The 24,518-nt window shown below is 38.4% G+C and overlaps 1 protein-coding gene across 7 annotated transcripts in view; it reads left to right on the top strand.

Moving 5' to 3' along the window:
• The window catches only part of Pdlim5 (PDZ and LIM domain 5), a 182,599-nt gene extending 158,283 nt beyond the window's left edge, over positions 1 to 24,316 (top strand). For all 7 annotated transcript variants that reach the window (XM_036190204.1, XM_036190203.1, XM_036190209.1 and 4 more), the window contains 4 exons: positions 14,340 to 14,520; positions 16,298 to 16,418; positions 19,092 to 19,207; positions 21,160 to 24,316. In XM_036190204.1, coding sequence (XP_036046097.1) covers positions 14,340 to 14,520; positions 16,298 to 16,418; positions 19,092 to 19,207; positions 21,160 to 21,249 — 508 coding nt within the window. In that variant the 3' untranslated portion in view covers positions 21,250 to 24,316. The remainder of the gene's footprint in view (positions 1 to 14,339; positions 14,521 to 16,297; positions 16,419 to 19,091; positions 19,208 to 21,159) is intronic.
• Positions 24,317 to 24,518: the final 202 nt, after the last annotated feature.

Below are 24,518 nucleotides of genomic sequence, written 5' to 3'. Positions count from 1 at the left end.
AAGGCAAGTAAGACTGACATTTCCCCCTTTTCTCTTATGGTAATATTGTCTAGCATTATATTTCTAGGCCATTTTTTAATATGGAAGGTAGAATCTGGTGATTTAAACACAAAGTATAAATAAATATTCCTCTTAACCTATCAGTAATTGGATGCCATACCAAGAACACAGTACACAGCACAAGATTAAAATAGATTCACACTTTTATTTTAAAGATATTCATTTGTGACAATTTAAAAATGTAGAAAAACAGAAAGCAAGTCCCAAAAGCTACCACCCAAGATAACCACTATTAGTTTTCTAGTTTATAGATTCTAAACAGTCTTCTAATACAGGCTTTCACTCTAGCCTAGAACTCATTATGTACTCTACACTGGCCTCAGACTTGTGGCAATCCTGCCCCAGACTCTGAAGAAGTACAATTCTATTTGTGAACCATCTTGTCCAGCCTAGTTTAGACTTTTAAAACGTGTTATTTTTCATATAAATTGTAATTATATCTTCTTCATAAGAATATGGTTGCTTAAACAACATTTGAACAAGACATGCTAACCTGGGAAGAGGAAAATTTCACAAGGCCCAACCCCAGACAAAGAATTACAGCGAACTAATGATGCTGACAGAGGTAGAATTGGTTCTTAAGTCCTTAGAGTTGAGCCGGTAATTAGTTATCCACTGCCAAGTGGTCAGCCCCTGAAATCATGAACATATAAGCAACACTAAACAGATTCAGCATGTGTGCATGTGTGTGTGCGCATGCGAGAGAGGGGGGGAGGGAGAGAGAAGAGAGAAATTAAAAATGAGGCTATGAATTTGAGAGAAAAAGGGGGGACAGGATATAGGAAGGGCTGGAGGGAGGAAAGGGAAGAGAGTAATAGTATTTTATTTTTTTTGTAAAAAAAAAAATATCCAGTAGCCACAGTGGTAGTAATAAGATTCTGAAGAGAAGGGCCAGAGCAGTGAAGGTCTCCAGTCTAGGACAGCATAAATTGAGCAGAAGACATTGAGTAGGTTAAGTATTTAATGAACTGGGGCATGACTCAGAGTTCAGTCACCATGGTTTTGATTCGTCAGTCATTTTTCTACAAGTTTCTGTAGGGTTACTATTTTACAGAAATAATTTATATAAAATCTAGTGTAGCACTGCTTTATTCTAATTAGAAAAAAACAGTGCTTTTAGCTACTTTCTGCACTTAGTTAAATTTTTAGATTTAATGTTAGTAAATATGAACTCTGACATGTAATATGGTTACCTTACTGTGGTTACCCATACCATTGCAGAATGATATGGTACTCTGAATTATAATATCTCTGTGGAAACAGAGACCACCGCTTTTGTGTGCTGGTGTGAGCAGTTGCTCAATAAGCTACAGCATCAAAGCATGTCAGTTGTTAATTCATGTCTGGTCATCAACTCCGGTGCTCTGCTATAATCACAACTTTTGGTGACTCTTTTTAATATGGTGGGAATAGGAAGCTCAAAGCAGAAGCAGCATGTACCGTTTCTCCTTGCCTTGGTTCCAAATTTAATGGTAGACTGAGGTGCTTTGATGTACAGACATTGTATTTTATGAAATAAACATGTATTCAACTAATGTGATGGATGGCTGTCACTAACTGTCCCCTTGTCTTCTGAATTTTATATTGTTCTGTATTATCCAGCTCTTGTTATCATTGAAGCAGTGAAGCTTCAGTTACTCTGGAAGAGGGATTAGCTCATGTCGAGATCATGTAACAATAATTAGCATAGCACATTTGCCTAGTGCTCAAGTGCTACAGCAGCTTGCATACCCTGCAGTCGGCTCAGAGCCCTGGTCAAAGCATAAATCCAGTTCTTGCCCTCGGTGTCAGTATTACTTACCAAAGCAAGAAGGTGTCAGATCAAGTGACATTATCTGGGACACCTGTTTTTAAAATGAGCTGTGGTTGTAGGCATACTACTTCAACAGAATATTATACCCTGGCAAACTGAGGAGTGTAAAGTTGAGTTCATAGTGTTAGTTTTCCATTAGTTATTTTTTTTTTAGAAGAGTTAGTTGATTTCAAAAAATGTAAAAGACCTGATGTTAGCAACTAAAGTGATTGTCTTCAGAAGGCATACTTACCCATACTTGAGTTTTCATTTTGTTTTAATATTTAAGTTTTTTTTTAATCTTGAGAATTTTATGGGTCTTATCCCTAACTCATGTTTAAAGGCATATACTTTGACAAATTACAAATGCATATGATATTATATGTAGAAAATTTTCTGAAGTTTCCAGTTTGTGACAGAGCATTTTAAATCCAACTAGGATGGAATTAACAGTTCTTCACCTCTTATGATTGTGAATATACTGACTGAGTACAAGTGTAATAGGGACACATACAGAAGGTGACTGATATAGCCAGGGCTGGGTTCTGTGTCCTGGTGGAGCAACAGGCGTATGAAGAATCCAGCTTAATCCTGAATGTAGCATCTTGTGTCATTAAAATCAATTGCTATTTATATTGCACAGGGTTAACTGAACTGCTGTGTTTAGTGTCTTAACAACTTTCTGACAGAGTCAGGGATTTGTGTCCTTGGATTGCATCCTAGGTATAGAATGTTAGTGTTGAACAGTGGTCATGTTACTGTCTCTCCATCTTCGCCTACAGCACAGCACCAGAACCACATTCGGGCAACTCGTTGTTTATTACACAGAGAAAAGGAGTTTTTGTATTCTTAAGATGTTTTGTTCAGTAATTTTCAAGCATTTTCATAAGGAGAGCTATCCTGGGTTAGTCCAAGGAGAAGAACACAGAGCTTTTTGCCTACTGCACCATCCATTTCAATCTCTGAACTCCTTTCAACTCCTTTATTTATAGGTCTTTTTTATTGTCCCTTCTGGTTCAGATTTTATTTGAAAATAAAAGGTTTCCTGGCTTAATGTATCAGCTGCTGAATTTAAGAAAACAACTGAAAACATTGGTCAAGATTTATAGGCAAGATATAAACCAAGATTTTATTGTTCTTGTATTGTAAGGAGAATGCTTATAGGTATTAAAATGACAAAAGATGTATAAAACTATGAAATAAGGATCAATACAGAAAAAAATGAGAAGAACAGAAGAGTCTAGCATCTATGTTTGCAATACAATGTCACCCTTAAGATCCTGTTTGGATGCCAGTGTTTAGTGAGTTCTTACATATTCCAGATGTTGTGCAAAGTATTTTACCTGAATGGCTGTTCTCACCTTGTGGTTACATTTGCTCTTGATACTGTGTATCCCAGATGAGGAGACTGAACCTCAGACAACTCACACATTTGTCAAAACTGCTTAGATTGTAAATAACATTACTCAAGTTTTAGTTCAGATTTATCTAACTCTATTTTCTTCATGTCGATAACAACCACTGTCTAGGAGAATGCTTACAGGTATTAAAATGACAAAAGATGTATAAAACTATGAAATAAGGATCAAACGAAGTTAAGCAAGATAATAATAAAGCCAGCTGTTTATTAAATATGATTGCTAATGCCCAAGAGCTTCATTGGTATTACTCTACTGTGTCTTCAAAGTAACTCCACGAAATGTATCCTTAGACTTTTTAAACGAAGAAACTGAGACTCAGATTAATGTGAACAAACTCCCAAAGTTGATGAAGTGGTAGTGTTGGAACTAGACTCCATATTTGTTTGGCTATGGAATATATTAATCAATCAATCAATTAATGAATTAAATATTTAACCACTATTTTCTTTTTCTGAAAATATAATTGCAATATCATATATTATAGATCACTTTACCAAAAGACCAAAAGGGACCATGCCCAAAGTTAATAATTATAATTCCAAAATCAGTTGAGTCAGTATGTTGTTTAGTTTCCTGTGTACAACATTCTGAGCTTTCTAAGTTACTACACATGTATGTTATAAATATATAAACATACAATTATATATCTTACTTATTATCAGGAGGAAAATAGTTTAAGCAAACGACTTAACTAATAGGTATGGTAGTGTATCTTGTTCCTACATTGCAATGTACAGATAATTAAGAAAGGAGTAGATAACAACTAGGTTCAAGAGTGAAACATTTTTAACCCCCCTCTAAGATGACTTTGTGTAGTCCACATGCATTCCTAAATTCAAAAGTGATCCACAAGACTGGATGTAATGTAATTCTAAAGGATGAAAGGCATCCATCAAAATTGTGGGGGGCTTTTTGATGGTTCCACAGGAACATGCGTTCAACGTGATGGGCGAGAGGACGGCCCCCTTTCCAGCTGCACCCGGGTCCAATGGCTCTCCTTGGGTTCGTGGGCTGACTTTGAATAGATTACAGGGAGGGAGCTGCTCTGCTACTTAGGAAACCCCGACCCAGAATCAGGAGTCTGTGGATAGTTAATGCCAGGTTCTGGAAAATCCTTTGTTAAACCTTTACTCTTGACATGATGTTTTTTATGAAATTCTGAGGCCTCCAGCACATTTCCTATCAATAATTTATCAATCTCATCATTACCTTGTGCCAGAGGGCCTGGCAGACCAGTATGGGATCGGATGTGAGTTATATATAAAGGATGACTCCTTTCCCTGATTGTATCTTGTAATTGAATAAATAGTGAAGTTAATTCTGATGCATCAGGGATAAATTCTGCAGTCTCAATATGTAATACCACTCTTTCAGCATACTGAGAGTCAGTAACTATGTTGAGAGGTTCTGAAAAATCCATTAATACCAACAGAATAGCACACAATTCTGATTTTTTGAACTGAATTATAAGGACTTTGAACTACTTTACTCAATTTTCTGATTTGTAACCTCCCTTTCCTTTGTTTGTTGGCATCTGTATAAAATGTATGAACTCCAGATAGGGGTTTTTCACGTACAATTCAAGGCAAAATCCAATCAGCCATCTTTATAAGATCAATTCTATTGCTTTTGGGGTATTTGCTGTTAATTTCTCCCAAAAAAATTACTGCAAGCTCTTTGCCAAGGTTCACTTTCTGTCCATAATTTTTCAATGTCCTCCTTAGTTAAAGGTACAACAATTTCTGCTGGGTCTATTCCTGCTAATTGACAAAGTCTCAATTTTCCTTTCAAAATTAAGTCAGAGATTTTTCCCACATAAGTTTTTAATTTTTTATTTGGTTTAGTTGGTAAAAAATATCCATTCCAATATAATATCTTCCCTCTGCATTAATATTCCTGTAGGAGAATGCCTAGAAGGTAAAATAACCAAAATGCAATCCAGCTTTGGATCGATACGATCCATGTGTCCTTCATGTACTTTTTTTTCTACCAAGGCCAATTCTTTCTCAGATTCAGGTGATAATTCTCTTGGACTATTTAATTCCTTGTCACCTTCTAAGGTTTTGAACAAATTATTCAGTTCATCATTTTTTTACCCCAAAAATAGTTCATAGATGAGAAATGTCTCCAAATAATCTTTGAAAGTCATTAAGAGTCTGTAGTCAATCTCTCCTAATTTGCACCTTTTGGGGTCTAATTTTTTTGTAGACCTTTTTTATATCTAAATAAATATTTTATATCTACCTAAATAATTAATAGAATCTTCTCTTTGTATCTTTTCAGAAGCAATTTGTAATCCCCAGCAAGGCAAATTTTTCTTTACTTCTTCAAACATTCTTTCTAAAGTATCTGCATTTGAGTCAGCTAGTAAAATATCATCCATATAGTGATAAATTATAGATTTAGGAAATTTTTTACGTATCACTTCCAATGGCTGTTGTACAAAATATTGGTACAGGGTTGAGCTATTCAACATTCCCTGTGGGAGGACCCTCCATTGATATCTCTTAACTGGTTGAGAATTATTTTAAGTAGGTACCATGAAGGCAAATCTTTCTCTGTCTTTTTCTTTTAAGGGTATTGAAAAGAAACAGTCTTTTAAATCAATAACTATGAGAGGCCATCCTTTTGGTAACAGAGTAGGCAAAGGAATCCCATATTGTAGAGAGCCCATTGGCTGAAATACTTCATTAATTGCTCTAAGGTCTGTTACCATTCTCCATTTACCTGATTTCTTTTTAATAACAAATACAGGAGAATTCCAAGGGCTGGTTGATTCTTCCATATGCTGAGCATTTAACTGTTCTTCCACCAGCTCTTCTAAAGCCTGGAGTTTCTCTGTTGTTAAAGCCATTGATGAATCCATACAGACTTGTGTGTTAACCATTTTAAAGGTAGAGCTTTTGGTATCTTTGGAAGATCATCAGTTGTTGTTCCCTGTTCTTGTATAATATGGATGGTTGGTGACCACTCATTAGAATAATACCATTTAATATTTCTCTCAGAAACATGTGCTAGTTTATGATTTGTTTCTGAGGTTGGAGGGATGTTAATCTGAGTATTCCATTGTTGTAACAGGTCTCGACCCCCACAGGTTCATGGCTATGTTAGCCACATATGGTTTTAATTTGCCTCTCTGTCCTTCTGGACCTATACATTAGAGCCATCTTGCACTCTGTTTCATTTGAGATAATGTTCCAATTCCTAACAGTTGAACATTTACCTCCTGAAGAAGCCAAGTCGGATGCCAAAATTCTGGTGCAATTATGGTCACGTCAGCACCTGTGCCTACCAGACTAGACAACAAAACACCATTTATTTTTATTGTTAATTTTGGTCTTTGTTCACTATAGAAGTTTGCCAAAAATTTTTCTTTATGTTTTCTCCTGAATTTTCTGTTCTCTCTGTCTCAGTTGTTCCATTACCCCGAGCAGCCTGGTTTATTCCAATGGGCATTTGGTTATTTAATTGCTCTGAATAGGGGTTTCCTCTACCACTGCTGGAAAGGTCTGAACTGCGTTTGCTGTGGGGGCCTTTTGATGGAAAAGTCTCACTTTTTCAGTTTTTTATCTAATGTTGGACTACGTTTATTTTGTAAGGAAACACTCCCATTCAGACACCTCTGATATCAGAATGGATGACTTGTTCCCTTCTTCAAAGAAGGTTACTTTACTGTTAGGAACTGAATTGTGTTCCACAAAATTCATGTGTTGAAGTAGTAACTCTCAGTCTCCTTAGAGCGTGACTACCACTGGAGCACTGATCTTTAAAGAGGTGAAGTCAGTCATTAGAATGGGCTTAATTCATTTGACCGCAGTCATTCTCCTGCGAAGAGGGAAAGTCCAATACAACTGGATATGAAGGTACGAAAATGACCATTTACACGCGGGGCCTCATACAGAACCAACTCTCCTCACTATTGTGCTTGGGACTGTAGCCCCAAAACAAAAGAAAATAGACAACTCTGGTAACATGTTAAGGCAGTACTAGTGAACTAAGTTACACTGTAGTAAACACAACATACACATGCATGCATGCCAGCCAGCAAATAAACAGCCAAATTAATGTGTTAAGTCTAAGTAGAGATCATCTAGGATTGTATAGGTGTAAAGATAAGTAAAGATTACCTAATTTCCACAGACTAATATGTTTCATTTGGTAAAAATAGAAAGCACTAAAGTTCAATAGTGTGCTTATATCAGATCAATATTTTCATGTAAAAGAAACCATTGTAAATGGTTATGCAAATTTTTAATGTTTAAATATTTCAAATTGATTGGTGTATAGCTTTCCATCCAGAGATATTAGAGAAAGTGAAAAATAAACAGAAGACTATGCAAAAGAAAAGAGAAACAAGGATTGTGGCTGAAATTAAAAGGGCTCAGTGGTTCAGAGCACTTGTTATTCTTGCAGAGGACCTGGGTTCGATACCCAGCAATTATATGTAACTCACAACCATCCATAAGTCCAGTTTCTAGGTATCTGATACCCTCTTCTGACCTCCATGGGCACCAGTCATGCACTTGGTGTACACACATACACACAGGCAAAATGTTCATACATATAACCTAAAAAAGTAAATCTAAATTTTTGAAAAGAAAGTAATGCATAGAGAATGAAAACAGAAAAAAACAGTGAAATGAAAAATTGATTCATTGAAAAACATCAAAAAGCTGAAGAACTTTGTAATTTTTTTTCAGTTCAAGATTTCTTTATGAGAAACAAATAGGATTCAGAATTTTGAGAGCAACCCACATGTGTCCATAGTTTCTATGAGTCAGGAGGAGGGGTAGGGATGGGTTAGCTGAGTCTCTGCTGAGAATTCCCCAGGCTGAAATCAAGGTGCAGTTACCTGGTGATCTGGCTCTTCATCCAAGTTCCTTTAGAGTGTGGCTGCTTACAAACTTCAGTGTCTGAAGCTAGAGGGCTGAGTCGCTCACCTCCTCAAAGCTGCTCTCACCCTAGGCAGTTCCCATGACTGTTTGCTCTCCTCCTTGGCACCAACATCTCAGCATCTGCTGCTGTTCTTCACTTTCCTCCAGAGCTCCCTGACTAGGTCAGGCCCTTCTAGGATCATTTGTCCTTTGAGCAGCTCAGTGTCCATAAGTAAAGGAATCCTCTGGACAGACTACATAGTCTAAGGATAGGAGCAGTGTACTAGTTAACATCTGATGGGAGAGTTTATTCCAGGCATGCATACACCATCTCCCCTAGCCTTCTCCATCTTGCTTAGTAATATCTCTGTTAACAGTTATTCAGACCTCATATGACCTGTCAGCAAATCTGTTTGGTATAGATTATATACCATATGTATGTATGTTTGTATGTATGTATATATGTATGTTCATTCTGAAATCTTTTCACTGTTCCTACTGCAGTCCTAATCCAAGACACTGTCATTTCTCACCTGGGGTAACAGAGTTAGTCTGTAAGTAATCTTTCAGCCATGCCCTTGCCCTGTAGCTGTCTTTCACCAACACAGTAGCTCTATGAATATTTTCCCAGTGCAAAACTATTAATTAAGTAAATGAAATAGACAAAACTAATCTACTTATTCAATGATAATTGCTGTAGTAAAATTATAGGTAATATATGTACTTATTCAAACTTTGTTTTACAGAGCCTGTAAATAACTTGTTTTAGGAACTACTAAACTTTCTTGCACAGTGTCTATACCTGCCAGTTTTCATTCCTGCCAGTCTGTGTCAGAGTGTCTACACATCCTCTTCAGCACTTGCTCAAACAGATCATGTCAACTGCCTGGTTTAGCATTGTGTAGAAGTGAGGATCTATACAGTGGATTCACTGAAGGCTCTACTCAGTTGGCTCCATCCCATTTCATTATTTCTCTCTGGGGTGGGATGGAATGGACATTAGTGAACATTGTTACTAGAGATAAAGTACATTTTATAATTGTAAGATGCTTAATCCATCAAGATGGTATAACAGCTACATAAATATATTCAGCCGTCAGTAGATCCATCTGTGCCATCTGTACTTTGCAAGGTTCTATCATTGTAGTTTGTTATCTGCACGATCTTGGGAAAGGTGGCAAATGCTCATGTTTTCTTCATCAGTGTATTGGAGTTCATGTCTGTTGCTCAGGCTGCCTGAGGATTAAATAATGGGAAGCAAGCAGTGAGTACTGATATGTGAGCTAACCCAATTGCTAGGTTATGCCCCTTGAGATGGTAGTTTCTTTTCCCTTTCTATCTGTAAGTTTTTCTTTTTCTCTGAACTCTGCGTCTTTCCTTCTTTGGGAGGCAGGAGCAGAAGGCAAGCAGAGTTAAAAAGTTGTGTGCAGGAGTCTTCATCTTGGCCCATCAGATGCCTTTACTCTTCCCTTCCTTCCCTTGTCAGTCAACATGGATTTAGAAAGGGCTGAGGGTGGAGCACTGTAAGTGGAGATGGATATTTAATTCCACCTTGCAGTTATCCAAGCTTGTTGGTCCAGTTCACAGGTGGAAAGCCAGTCCCATCTGGAGCAAGAACTTCTTTAGTGTTAATCCGCTGTTAATGAATTTGTTAAATTAGTGTTTGCTGACACACAGAAGAAAGTGCTCCCTTCTCCATAAGAGGCTTGCTGTTTAATCTACACTTAGCCCCAGGGGCACTGGAGGAAAGTGCTCTCTCACTGCAGCAGGGACGATCCAGTTGGGCGATCCAGTTGGGTGATCCAGTTGGGCGAGCATTTTCCCTCTTGTGCTGGTTTCAGCAAGGAGCTCTGAAAAAAGTAAGACTCATTGTCTCCTCAAATCTTAAAGGTACAGACTCATGTTCTTTACTGTCTAGGATTTCCTTTACTGCTCATGTTTGAAAAAAAGAAATGAAACATTTAAAGTTGTTCTCTTAATAGACTAGACTATATTTTTAATAGTTAATGATAAGCTTTGTGTCAAAATGGCTTTGTAAGAACATATGCAATGTGGTGCTGAAGAGATGGCTCTGTGGATAAGCACTCACTACAAAACCATGAAGACCTGAGTTTGGATCCCTAGAACCACGTGAAAGTGCAGAATCCCCAGGGCAAGCTAACTACTAACTTCAAATCCCCAGAACCATGTGAAAGCAAAGCGTGGGATCCCCAGGGCAAGCTAACTACTGACTTCAGATCCCCAGAACCATGTGAAAGCAAAGTGTGGGATCCCCAGGGCAAACTAATTAGCTAGACTAAGTGGGATTGACATGCTCAGAATTCAGCAAGAGATCATACCTCAATAAACAGTGGGGAGAGTTATCAAAAAAGACACCTGATGCCAGCTTTATGCTTCTATACACACATGCATGCATATGTATAAGTGTGCGTATACCACACATAGCTGCATCAAAACATGCGAGAACACTCAGGCACAAGCAGAAAACCAAATAGAATACATGAAATGTTAACCTTCTGAATTATAAAGGGGTACAGGAATGAAAATCATGGGTAGGACCATTCAGGGTGAAGCAAGTGTTGAGACAGACAGTACTCACTATAATTACCCACAGAGTTACCTGTAATCAGGCTACCCATTTGTTTTGTTCTCTCTCTCTCTCTCTCTCTCTCTCTCTCTCTCTCTCTCTCTCTCTCGTAACCTACTGCTCAATGTGATAAAAAATAAATAAAATGATTTCTCAAGGGAGTCTAAAGAAATTTGGTAGGAAAATTTTCAAGGAGCTCATGTGAACCTGACCCTGTGTGCTCTAAGAGGACCCTCACATCAGTTTCCGGAAGAACAGGGATGAACGTCATGAGACTGCTTCCTGTAGCAACTGTTAATAGCTGCTGATGTATCACAGCACACATTGCTCATAAAAGTTCTCTGAGGGCTAGGTCTGGTCCAGTGCTGTGATTCATAGACCCCAGTTCTCTTGTGTTCTGATTGAGTCATGAGGAGCCTCCTCAGCTATTTGGGATTAGTAGATGTACTCCCATAGACAAAGCTTTCATTTTTAATCCAGGCCCTCACCAGTATTGACATTTCAGGAGAATGCAGAGTCTGAGGTTGAATTGACTTCTTTTGAAAACTGAATAGCCAAAGGATACTGGCCATTGAGCTTGTGACGAAGTGAAGATGTTTCCTAATGAAAAACTAAGCCTAGCGTTGTAAAAATGTTTGAATGTGTTTTAATATCCATACAGAATGTGACATAAACCCCGAAGTCCTACTAGACATTATAGTCACAGTAAGTTTATCCTGGATACCTAGCTGGTGGGAAAGCTTAAGAGTACTTAGAACAGTTTGTTCAGCTCTGAGAATGTAACTTCTTGATTGATGTTTGGGAAAGTACTTGCCAAGTATACACTAAGAAAAATAAATGAAAGAGTTTGTGGAGTGAGAATATTTATAAGGCAGTTACAAATAGCAGATGAGCTTACTGGAGGTAACATATTTGTGTACAGTAGGTGACACACCCATTTCTTTTCTTGTAGAAATAATTAATAGATATTAATATATAATACATGTATATTTTATAATTAATATATTAATATTGTTATAATAATATATTAATGTATATTGTTTGTATTAATAGATAATAATAACTTCCTTGTTTTTCATTGCAAAACTATAGTACCTGAAGTACTCCCCTGATCACCTATAAGTTTTAATAATAGTAACTATGTACCTCAAATATAGCAGAGTCACATGTACAAAAGAGCATCAAATTCTTTTTTTTTAATTATTATTATTATTATTATTATTATTATTATTATTATTATTTTGGTTTTTCGAGACAGGGTTTCTCTGTGTAGCTTTGCACCTTTCCTGGATCTCGCATGGTAGACCAGGCTGGCCTCAAACTCACAAACATCCGCCTGGCTCTGCCTCCCGAGTGCTGGGATTAAAGGCGTGCGCCACCACCGCCCAGCTTAAAGATTTATTTATTTATTATATATATTGTATTCTGTCTGCATGTATGCCTGCATGCCAGAAGAGGGCATCAGATCTCACTAGAGATGGTTGTAAGCTACCTCCATGTGGTTGCTGGGAATTGAACTCAGGACCTCTGGAAGAGCAGCTGGTGCTCTTAACCACTGAGCCATCTCTCCAGCCCAAGCATCAAATTGTTAATAAACAGGCTAAGAAAAAATAAAACTAGAAAGTACTTTCTTATGCTTCACAGAAAAAAATTTACTAAGTTGTTTTCTGCTGCCTGACTCTTGCAGAATTGTGGACTGGATTTGAGTTAATGCTAGTGTTTTTGCTAAGAAAATTAGTATGTGGACTTGGATATGTTGGTACCAGACTATTGGTGGTGGGGAGCAATTACCAAGTAGTTTTTATTTGTGTGTGTGTGTGTGTGTGTGTGTGTGTGTGTGTGTGTGTGTAGTGTAGTGTAGTGTACATGAGTATGTGGGTACATGTACTCATATATGGGTGTGCAGAAGCCAGAGAAAGACACTAGATATGTTCTACCATTCTTTGCTCTATGCCTTGAGACAAGGTCTGCCTCACTGAACCAGAAGCCCTCCTTCCCAGCGAGGCCAGCCAGCAATGGAGCTCTTAGTTTCCCCTGTTCCCGCCTCAAATCTGTAGTTACAGGCTCTTGTAGCCATACCCTATGAGATAGCTGTTATATAGAGATTTTTGTTTTCACAGGGTAGAAGCTGCTGTGGGTGCCATGACATCCTGTTAATAACTCTGCCTAGGAGTCCACTGCTATATGCTTGCTAACAATTGCCCATGGGTGTCCTGTGATGCTGGTTGACAGAAGGGAGATGGAAAGCAGAGTCTCAGTTGACTAGAGTAATACACTGGGAAGTAGAAGCATCAGCCCCTAACTGGCTCAGTCAGTAATTTTATGATGTTTGACATATCTTTTGTATATTCTTTGGCCTTACCACTCCATCTGTTGAACTGAGTTCATAATAATTGCCCTGGTCTATCTCACAAGAGTGTTGTATGAGCAAATTAGATAAGTGTAAAAGTGCCTTGGAGGTAAAGCCACTCCATGAATAAAAATTAGTGTGATGTAGCTCCTGAAAAGTGTGTTGCAGAGGCTACTCTGCTTCATCTCCGAGGGCTTCGAGCTCGATAAGGTTTCCTAATGGCTCCTGTTCAGTGAACCAAGCTCATCCTGTCAGTTCATGGTTATAGTATTTGGGGAAAGATCTCCTTACAAACATTTGTTACCTTGATAAAAACACACACTAAAATAAAGAATCCATCTTAACTGGCCATGGTATCGCTCATTTCTATAATCCTGAGCACTTGTTAGGTTGAGGCAGGAGGAGGATGAATTTGAAGCTCCCCAGGGCTACCTATTCAGTTTCAGGCCAGCGTAGGCTACAAAGTAAGATCTCGTCCCTCCCTGTCCCCAAATCCGTCGTATTCAGAGAAGGGGAAGGAGGGACTAGTCAATGTTGAACATAAACCTTCAATTAGGCAAGATGAATGGTTTGTGGAGGTTCCCCTAGAACATCAGCTGTGCTTGGTAGCATTGTCGTGCATAGTTAAATACATTTTGAGGATAGCTTTCATATTAAATGTTCTTAATGCAATACAGTTTAAATTAGTCATATTGGAATGAAATAAAAGCCTTCCAACTAGCTTCGAATAACTGATAATGTACAGCTCCGCTTCTGTGGTGAATTTGAAACATTTAATGAAGTTGAGAAATAAGCAAATGGCATCATACATAGTCAAGAAGGACTGATGCTTCTCTGGAAATCACTATTCTCAAGGATCTAACATTGGCAAATTGAGTTTTCTTTTCAACTCTGCTCCTGTCTTAAAACATGTGCTATTCTGATGCTTCTTCTCCATCACAGTTAGCATCTCACTCTCAGTCATAATGATGTACACAGAATGACTCATGTAACCCCATCAAGCGCGCCCCAAATCTGAGGCAAATGGGGAAGAGAAGGTAGCTTCACTAGAAGGATCCAGCAAGCGCTCTTGTTCCTAGTCCCCCTTTCTCTTCCCACACAGTGCCTGTGCAGGTTGGCAGTGCCACCATACCCAGTCCTGAAGAAGGAAATCGAGCAGACAGTTTACTAGACAACATATGTAAGAAGAGGTTCTCTCCAGGCCAACAGCAGAAGCGTTCATCTTTGAGTCAAGTTGGTCTCTTTCCTTTGGCAGGGGACCTTTCCTCGTGGCTCTGGGGAAGTCTTGGCACCCGGAAGAATTTAACTGTGCTCACTGCAAAAACACGATGGCCTACATTGGATTTGTTGAGGAGAAGGGAGCACTGTATTGCGAGCTATGTTATGAGAAGTTCTTTGCTCCTGAATGTGGTCGCTGCCAGAGGAAGATACTTGGAGTGAGTGTTCGAAACTACTTCTTCATTTTTAGTGTATCCTAAAGCTATGTAGATTTTTATAATAGATCTTTTCACTATTTTCACTTTTTATTTTCTTCTTGCTTGATCAATCCTCTCTGCTTTCATTAGTTGTGTTTATTGTAAAACAAAACTAAACAGACCTCTAAGGAAGTATATCAGACTCGTGGGGTTAGTTGTCTTTGGTTTTCTCTTACCGAATGCTGGCCTGTCTGGGAAAGACTAGCCACTCTGGGAAAAATAATTTACTGTGGGTGTGCTACCTCAGCAGGACCCAGTTTGCTCAGGAATGAAGAGGTCGTTCAGGACCACACACACGAGCTTTCAGGACTGACACCTTCGCTGGTTTAAATTAAATTCCCTAGTTTTTATAAGAGCAGCCTTTCCCTGCTTGTCAGAGTTCAAGCACAGGACACTGATCTCGTGAAATATGCAATATTTCTACAATGTGAAGCTTATACTATTTTTTTATTTGAATGAATATAATGTTTAAAACTGTGACTTCAGTTATAGAAGTGTACATGTGATAGGAAAAACATTTCAAGCTATGCTTTTTTTGGCAAAAAAAAGTAATAAATAATGATGAATAGATGTGTATCATGTCAAATAACATCCAGTTTTCAGTGACATTGAAGAGTTGGCATCTACTGTAGGTGCTGTGCCCAGTAGTGGAGGGAATTTGATTTTAAAGAAACCAGTGTTCTTGGCTCTAGCTTACACAACTTAGAATGGCTTTGCTGAGTTCTATGTACTACTCTCAATCTGTAAATACAGTAATGAAACTCTAGAAAATGTGAGTTATGAAGAACATGCTTAAGTATGTCTGAAACTTAAAAATAGTTCACAGTTATACATATGCCACCTGACCAGTTTCTATGCTGTTAATTTGTACAATGTGCTGGTAATAGAAGAATATAATGCTAGCCTATCCCTTCATACGTGCTGACAGATAATCAGTAAACTAGATTGAGTGAATAAACCTATTCTGTGGATTAGAGAATAATTAATAAAAGTCAAGAATGGTAAAAACCACAAGACTCTAGGAAGTGAAAGAAAGAATTCCCATGTTATTAAATATTCTTCAGAAATTAGTTTTCAATTGCTTTAGCTCTTCTCAATGGAATCCTTGGAACAGTTCTTGAAAAACTAACAATTTCAAACCTCTTACTGATTAAAATCTCTTCCTAGTCTTGTGTCTTGGAGTATTGAACCAGGAGGCTGTTGTGGACTAGGATCCTTGCTTTTATGGTTCACACTTTACTCAATTGCAGTAAGTGCATAGTGCAGTCACAGCTGATTCCAAAAAGTTAAACACTCAATGAGCTGATTGGATTATACTGATTACATTATTGCTTCCATAATGCACTGGAGTTTAGGTTTGTTTTAGTTTTTAAATGCTTTCCCCTCCTTCATGACATTTTCAAGATAATGCCATGAAAGTTTTTTAGGTTAATGCATCTTGACACTGTTTGAAAGAAAGCAGAATGCATTATAACAAGCATTTGTGTAATCCTTCCCTTATTTACTGCATGTGTAGAGTTAGTAATAGTGATTATTCTTTGTTTACACATACATACTACAATAGTTTTCCAGTGATATGTGAATCTGCCAGTATGCATCTCTTGTTTCTTTGATGAAAAGTTCAAAATAAAGATGAAATACGTATGTCTACGTTGAGTTGGCATGATACAACAGTAAGAGTAGGTATCAGTGTGTTTATTGTCATCTTTCTTTAAATCCATCCACCTTTCTGTAACAGGAAGTCATCAATGCCCTGAAACAAACCTGGCACGTGTCCTGTTTTGTGTGCGTGGCCTGTGGAAAACCCATTCGCAACAATGTTTTCCACTTGGAGGATGGAGAGCCGTACTGCGAGACCGGTGAGATGACAAGCCGTGAGCGCCTTGGTTAAGAATGGAGCCGGACACTTCTGTTCTGAAAATCCGCAAGGAAAGTCTAGGCCAACAAGGATTCCTTATGATCTTAGAGACGTTACCTATCACTCTGAATATACAGCAAAACAGAAAGAATAGTCACTGCTCATGACTTTGTCAACACAACATTTCCAACTTCATTATGAACATTAAGGAGGTTGGCATTACTTAGTAGGAAAAATATTTTCAGATCTCCAGTCATTTATAGATGCAAATTCTATCCAAAATATAGCTTAAAGCCACTTATTGTAGTAATGACACCAAGTGGTTAAAAACATGAGAAATGTTTAACATTCTAATGTTACTGCTTTGCTTTTTAAAGCCACAGCTTTGAAAATAAATGTGAACTCCTTTGCTGCCTTTACTGGATAGGAAAGTAATCTTGGCTGAGATTGCTCCCCGCTGAAGATGTTTTTAATAATTTAGGTTTTAAGAGCCTAGCTCCTCCCTTTGCTTTGTATCTGAACACCCAGCACTGTTTCTTTGCCACATCTGTAAGTGAGCTTTCTTACCATTTAGTCTTTATTCAGATATTGTTCCCACAATGTGTATTTCAAAATATGAGACATGCTTTCCTTTATTCAGTTAACTGAATTCCCTCTATTCGGTTTTAATCTTATATTAGATTGAAATTCAAAATGTGGTCCTAGCAGGACTTTTTGCCCAGTGGTAAAGTTCAAGAAACTCTCAGCTTTTGTCTGAAGCTGATTCAGCATCACTTACCTCTTTGCTCACTCGGTACTCTGACTTTCACCTTCCCCTTAACCCTTTAGTTTAGGAAGGGTTTGGCTCTGTTCCAGATTGCTCACCAGGAAGCCCCAGAACCTCCAATAAAGTACCCCATGTGTTCTTAGCAGGATAAGTTGACTGTAAGCTTCCTACTGTCTTCAGAGTATCTCATGTTCTACAGCTTATTTTTTTCTGAAGAGAGACTTGGTTTTGTTTAGTTGATTGGCTGGTTTGTGAGTTTTTGAAAGTTTTGTAAGACATTCTGACTAACTGTACAAAAACATAAACATCTATCTAACCTATGATGTTTAATGTGTTCTAAGAAGTCATGACAAACTAATGCATTGCTAGCAGAGGGGAATCCTGGTCTATAAGTTTTATTCTTTTCCCTTCACCTTCAACCAGTTCTTAGCAATGTTCCCTTCTCAGTAGATGGTTGCACTGTCCACTGTCCAAACACCTAGGTTTCCTCTCTTTCTCTGTTCTTCTGAAATAGAATCTAACAAGTAATTCCAGGCAGTTGCACATCCAGTAGATATTAGATAAGCATCTCCTTTCATCTCCAGTGTCGCCACTATGACCATCCTGCTCTCAGTCTTTGCCTGGACTTTGCAATAGCAGCTGCAGAGAATCTGGTGCCATGTCAACAACGGCAGTCAGATTGTGCTTGTGTCCTGTAAATGGCATCTCCTAGGATGAGCACCATCCTCCTGTTGCTTTGCCAGATTTCTCTTCTGCCTCTTTACATTCTGACATCAGATTTAACTCATATCATATTCCTTTACTGCTTTTGAACATGGCTAAGATTTTATGTCTTCATACCAGTTTCTTTTAACTGGAATCTTTTCAATGGGATTCCTCCTTTTCGAGCCTCCTCATGACTGTTATGTACCAGCAAAGGTTTTCCTAACTCTCCTAGAATGTAGTGTATATCCCCTAACTATTCTATATCACAACACTGGCTGTTGCTTCATTGTACCTATCATAGTCTTAACCGAAGGCTCCTAAGACAAGAATCCACACCTGCCCTTTTTGCCTCTCTGCCTCTGCGGTGCCTGGAGCACTGCTTGGTAGAGTCTGTGGAGGTGTATTCAATACATGGCGCTAGAGAATATTTGCATCAAGCTGCATATTATACTATCCCTTCCCTCCAACATCAGCTAGATCAACATTATTAAAGACCAAAAGGTGGCTCATAGGTCAACACAGCAGTGATCAAGTTGAATAGAAGAGAAAATGTGACAGCACTCTTACTTAATAATAGAGAAAGGACAAGGCCACTTTCATTGGAAGGGAATCCTGTTAGTATTTTAGAGCTAATCTGTCAAGTTATTCATATTATTTGACTAAAGATTTCCAGTATGGAGTCATAAAATTGGAAGGAAAATATAACAAAAGAAATTGTGGCTGGTTTTATTGGCATAGTCCAGCTAGGAACTCAGTCAGTCCTTATTTGTGAAAAAATGTCCTGGAAAAATGCTAACTGGTAAGATTTGCCAAGTTTGTTCTCAGTATATATTATCTAGGCTCACTGTTGCAAATGACTGAGGGTCCTCTAACTGTTCCTCGACATATCCAAGTGCACTGAAAACTACACAGAACAGTGGTCTCCTGGTCCTGCATCTGGGCATTTAAACAGAGACATGGAACACAGGAAGTAAAATAAATAAGTTTCATAGTGTTTGCCATGCTGAACGTACATCCCAAGCTAAGTAGTGGTTCCATCCACCCAGTGAGGAAATCCCAACCAAGCTGCCCCATCCTCAGTGGATACTGTATTCCTCACTTCTACCTCAGTCTTAACCTTGGCGTCTTGTTTAACTCCCATCTTACCACTGTTTTCTATGACCTGCCATCTTTAAATTGTGTCTCTCTCCTAACCTGATGCAGATTATTATGCCCTTTTTGGAACAATATGCCGTGGATGCGAATTCCCCATTGAAGCTGGAGACATGTTCCTTGAAGCTCTGGGTTATACCTGGCATGATACTTGCTTTGTGTGCTCGGTAAGTAAGCTGTCCTGTCCTGCTCAAAGCTCAGTGCTCGATGGAAGGGATAGCACTCTGGTCTTTCCCTTCCTCAAAGCTAATGGACGCTGGGTTTGATGTTCTTAAAAGTTGGATTTGACATTATTTGGCATCTAATAAGATTTTACCCCAGAGAAAGTATGACTTTTAATGCAACCTTATCTCTAAGGAGAGGATTAGTGCCTTTTTTAAATGAGTTCTTTTCTTAAATTCCTTTATTAAACACTTTAAGTTATTTTGGAACATTGGGTATTTCTTAAATAGAAAACAAATTATAAAAAACTGGGGAACCAGCAAGGTGGCTCAGTTTTCTTCCTGACTGATAGATGGCTCATGAATTTTCTTTTCTTTTTGAAACATTTTATCTATTTCACTTGCTACTTTAATGCTCTTGGTTTTGATTTATCTATTTTTGGTGTATATGCGTGTGTTTGTATGTGTTCATGTGTGTATGTGCTCGTGGAGACTGAAGGACAACCTCAAGTCACCCTCAAAACAATGGCCTCTCCTTTGAGACAAGGTTTCTCATGGGCCTGGAACCCTCCACTGGGCTAGATGGGCTGGCCAGAGCGCCCCAGGGACACTTCTCTTCACCTTCCCAGCCTTGATTATTACAGGCATGCATGTGCCAAGGCACCTAGCATTGGACATGGTTTCTGGGGATCAAACTCAGGTGCTTTATTGACTGAGCTATCCCCAGCAGCTTGGTCTCAGTATGTAGCTCTGGCTGACCTGGAACTTACTATATAGATGAGGTTGCCCTTGAATTCATAGAGATCCGCCTACCTCTGCCTTCTGAGTTCTGGGACTAAAGGTGTGCATCACTATACCTAGCCTTCTTTTTACTTTTAATGATTAAGATAGATCAAAAGGTTAACATTAACCTAAGGTAATTTTTATAATTTAGAAAGCTAATATTCAGTAACGATGCTCCATTCCAGCATTTGACATGTTACTGCTGTTAGAGTTAATATATCTAGCAGTGTTTGATACCCATTATATAAAAGAAGAGACCACAGTGAAATCAGATGATTTCTCCAAACATTACCTTTGAGTACTTCTTGTTTTTACTTCATTCATCTTTTAGACTTCATAAAGTTTATAAGAAGCAGCTTTTACATATTTACCTTCTCAGGAAAAACTTCTCATGAGCATTGCCATTTGGAAGACATCCGAAACAATGTGAAGGCAAAAGTGTGGGTGGTCTAACCACAAAACCACTCAGCAGATAGATACTGCCCAAGATGTTCACTGTAAAATCAAGTTCATTCAGTTCTTTCAGGAATGGTTTCATCCAGGAAGTAAATTAAAATCAGCCTATTGAGACTGGAGAGAAGGCTCAGTGATTAAAAACACTTGCTGCTCTTGCAGAGGACCTGAGTTTGGTTCCCCACACTCATATCAGACAGCCCATAACCAGGGTTCTCAGTGTACCTGGCCTCCCCAGGCACCCGCACTCACATGCCCATACCATACTCAGAATCATATGCCTAATAAAAAAGAATAATACATGGCCAGTATATAGTAGGACAGACTGACACTGGGTTTGGTCATGCTTGGCAAAGCAACTGAACTGTTTCTTTTTGAATGCTTTAATTTTTTTATAAGAGGAAATAGATTCTTTTGATTAGAATTTTTATTCTTAATGTGACTTTTTGATGTATTGAAGTTTTCGTCAGTTCTAAGTGCTTTCCTCTTGGTAAAGAAAAGCAATCAACAGTGATTTAAATAAATCAGACAATGTTCCAGAAAAATAATCACTCTTTGCTTTTCCAAGATGACATGAAATGTCGTAGTAATCATGAAATGTCAGGGTGTCTCACGTAACTGTCTAAAGCGCTTGTAATGTTACTCATTGGGGACAGTCACTTCCCTTTGGGAGATCTGATTTAAATAATGATATTCTTCTAAGTAATGCTTCTTTTTTGCAGGTGTGTTGTGAAAGTTTGGAAGGGCAGACATTTTTCTCCAAGAAGGATAAGCCACTTTGCAAAAAACATGCTCATTCTGTGAATTTTTGAAGATCAACAGTTCCAGGAAAGAGAAGAAATCTGAAGAAAAAGGGGGGAAATTGAAATTACCATTTAATTTTTAGTTTTAATATTTATATGAAGTTCTAAAATAGTAGTAGCCCTGAATGGATGAATGCCAACATTAAAAACAAAGTCTGTGAGAAAATGTTTGGCTTCAGAAAGTTACAGACAGTTTGGGATTTATTATGACTAGCCTGTATTTTCTGCCCATGAAGTAGTCTTTATAAAAATCAATTTCCTGATTATTAAATTCATCTTAGAATAAATTAGCAAAGGATTACACTTTAGAATTAAAAACTCTAGCCTCTATGCTGAAGTGATACTTTCCTTTGTTAGGTAGCTATGAGAACTCTCAGAAGGCAATAAAAGTGCCTTAAACTTTATTCATAAGAATAGTTGTTTAATGAACCTATCTTTAAAATAGTAAGTAAGAGTTTAAATAAATTTGTGAGTAGGTGGTGTCTTTTTCTTTTTAGTATGTGTACATGCTTTGGTATTCTATCATTAGTTCTTTCAGTAAGACGGTCCAGGGAAGTTTTGATCAAAGTGTGACATGCCATAAGAGATGCTGTGATCTCTTGTGTCCTTCCAAAGGCTGCCATTGTTGCTTAAAGATTGCAGATGCTGGCGTCCTCCAGCTGGGGCAGTTTGTTTGCGTTGTGTGTGGCTCACTACCTGGGCTAGGCTGCCGTGCTTCTTAGGCTGAGGTGAAGATAATTCAGTAGTGTTAGGCTTTAATAGTTGTCTTTCTCTCTCTCTTTTTAAGAGGATAGGTAGAAGATAAAGGGTCTAGAAATTGGGAAAATAAAGCAACTGTACCTGGAAAGTAGAATGAGCCACTACCCCCTTTCAGATAATGAACTGGTTGGTTTTTACAGTTGTGTCACTGACTGGAGAGTCAGAAACTACTCCTTGCCCAGTAATATTTTTGGATTGACAGTTATGATAAGATCCAAGTTTGTGTTGTTACTGTGTTTTTTCTTATTTGGAGTTGTTCTGGGATTTTGTTTGTTTAATTTTTTTTTTTTTTTGTCTAGGATTCTTTTCTATCAGTAAGAAGTAAATCCCCTCCAATTGTGTGATCATGGAGTTAGGCAACTCTTACTCACTGGCATTTGGTAGTGCAGGGGGTACTGTGATCCATTACTCACATGGTCCTGGAATTTGTTCTCTATGATTGGGCCGAGCATTGTTTAGGTACCACTTGTAGTCAGGAAAGTGACCGTGAGAAAGCCATGCAGTGTGGCTCACTACCCAGTGAGAAAACAAATTATGCCATTTAATATTTTTTTCTCTTTGTTTCTACAATGAATGAAAGCCCATGGCCCTGCTGAGTTATAGCTAAATCTGTTGAGAGCATGGTACTTTCAAAATTCAGACAGCGTCCTCTGGTTTTTGCTATCCCATCCTTCAAGAACACCTGTGCATCCACATGTGTATGTGTGATGTGTGTGTGTGTGTGTGTGTGTGTGTGTGTGTTGTAGAGGAGATCTTAGGCTACGGTATTTGTTTAACCTCCCTAAGAACTTTCAAGGTTTCTGTCCTGAAAGCTGCTAACTTATGGTCTAGGAAATTTATATTATATGCAGATAATAATGAACTGGGGGATAAATGAGCAGGAAGGGTGACACGTCACAAACCAGAAGTGTCTCCAGTAGCAGCCCAGACTACTTCTCACCTGTGCTTGTGGGGAGACAGGAAATGTCTTCAGAAGTCAGTGCTGAAACTTCATGCTGTTGCAGTGACCAATAGCAGACTCACTGGCTGGGGGTGCATTGTTTCTGATCTGAATGTCAGGCTTTGGCTTTATACTATGAAATAAGTTAGTGATTTTTTTTTTGATGTGATGGTGGTTTTTTTGATTTTAGATGATATGCCATGACATATTTGACAACTCTTTGGCATTTGCATATTCAAAGCATTTTCTTTGACTTGGATTTTTTATAAAGTTATCTTTCTTTAAAGGATTTCATTTTTATTAAACCTTTGTTTCTCTGTTACTTGTGTATATAATGCTGTATTTCTCCAAATTTAATCCCCAAAACAGTAGTGTGGCTTGCTAATGTGGCATTGTGTCTTTATTTTTTGCCTACCATGTTGTATGGCAAGTTTTGTATCTGTTCTTAAAACAGTGGCTCCTGGGAAATGAGTTCTCACCATAACCAGAAGAGTCTTCTTCAGTGAGGATCAGCATGCTTAGTTTTCCAGCATGGACCTTTTAGTACCTGGCACAGCACTTTACCCTTCTGGCGAGCTCCCTGAGTATTTATTATAAGTCTTCTGTGTCAGCAGCATTTTTCATTACTGTGTTTTCAATGTAGAGCATTGAGTTCTCCTCATGCTAGATGTGTCTTTTGAAGGCTGTACTTGATTAGCCCCGGATGAAACAATAGTGCATGATTCTTTACGTCCTTTATTCCATTTCTCATTTTTCAGACTTTGATGGGCCCAAAAGGACACTGTTCTCTGATTGTTCTGGATCACTGTTGCCTGTTGAGGTAGCAATCTCTGCTTATGTTCCTAGCAACTCTGTGCTTCCCATTGGTAGGGTTACCTTCGCCATGTAAACCTGAAGCCTAATTATTTGGCCACAATATTAAAACAAAAGTAATCGTTTATCTTTTGAATATTATATAAAACTGTGTTTAAAATGATCTACAACAAAATGCACTCTTTTCAAGGAACGCTGGGTCAGACGCACTTCCATAGACAAGTCACTGCTGCGGTGTGGCACCAGTGTTGCCTTACTGGTGTAGGTAGGCATTTGCAGTTCAGTCATCTCCATTGGAGCGCGGGAAGCAGACGGTAGTTGTACACAAATGAACCCTCATTTCCGTCTGCCCCTCACCTCCACATGTCTAAGGTGGATTTAGACAGGTAACGTGTCATTTGCCACTGTCGATTCTTGTCTTTTGTTTCTTTGCATTTTTAAGTTTGTGAGCAGCTGCTCTTTGCTTTTGGATGTATTTTCTAATTAAAAAAATCACACAAGAAATGTAACCTGTGTAGTGATACCTTAATGAGCACACACTCAATAAACAACTGTAATGGTTGACTTGCACGCCTGGTTTTTCTCTGGGTGGTATGCGGTTTCACTTAAGTGAACATGGGGAGAAGTCACCTTCTATTCTCACAGGACCAGAGAAGACACAATAACCCCTGAAGAGCCTCTGACATGGGATTAGCCAATCCCAATGCCCCAGAAAGAGGACATTTGAAAATACTGCATCTACTCTCTATTATCCAGCTTTTGTGCT

This window comes from Onychomys torridus, chromosome 6, assembly GCF_903995425.1.
Source record: "Onychomys torridus chromosome 6, mOncTor1.1, whole genome shotgun sequence".
Taxonomy (NCBI): Eukaryota; Metazoa; Chordata; class Mammalia; order Rodentia; family Cricetidae; genus Onychomys; species Onychomys torridus.
Note: the sequence above shows the minus strand (reverse complement) of the source record. Positions and strands in the feature narration are given on the sequence as shown.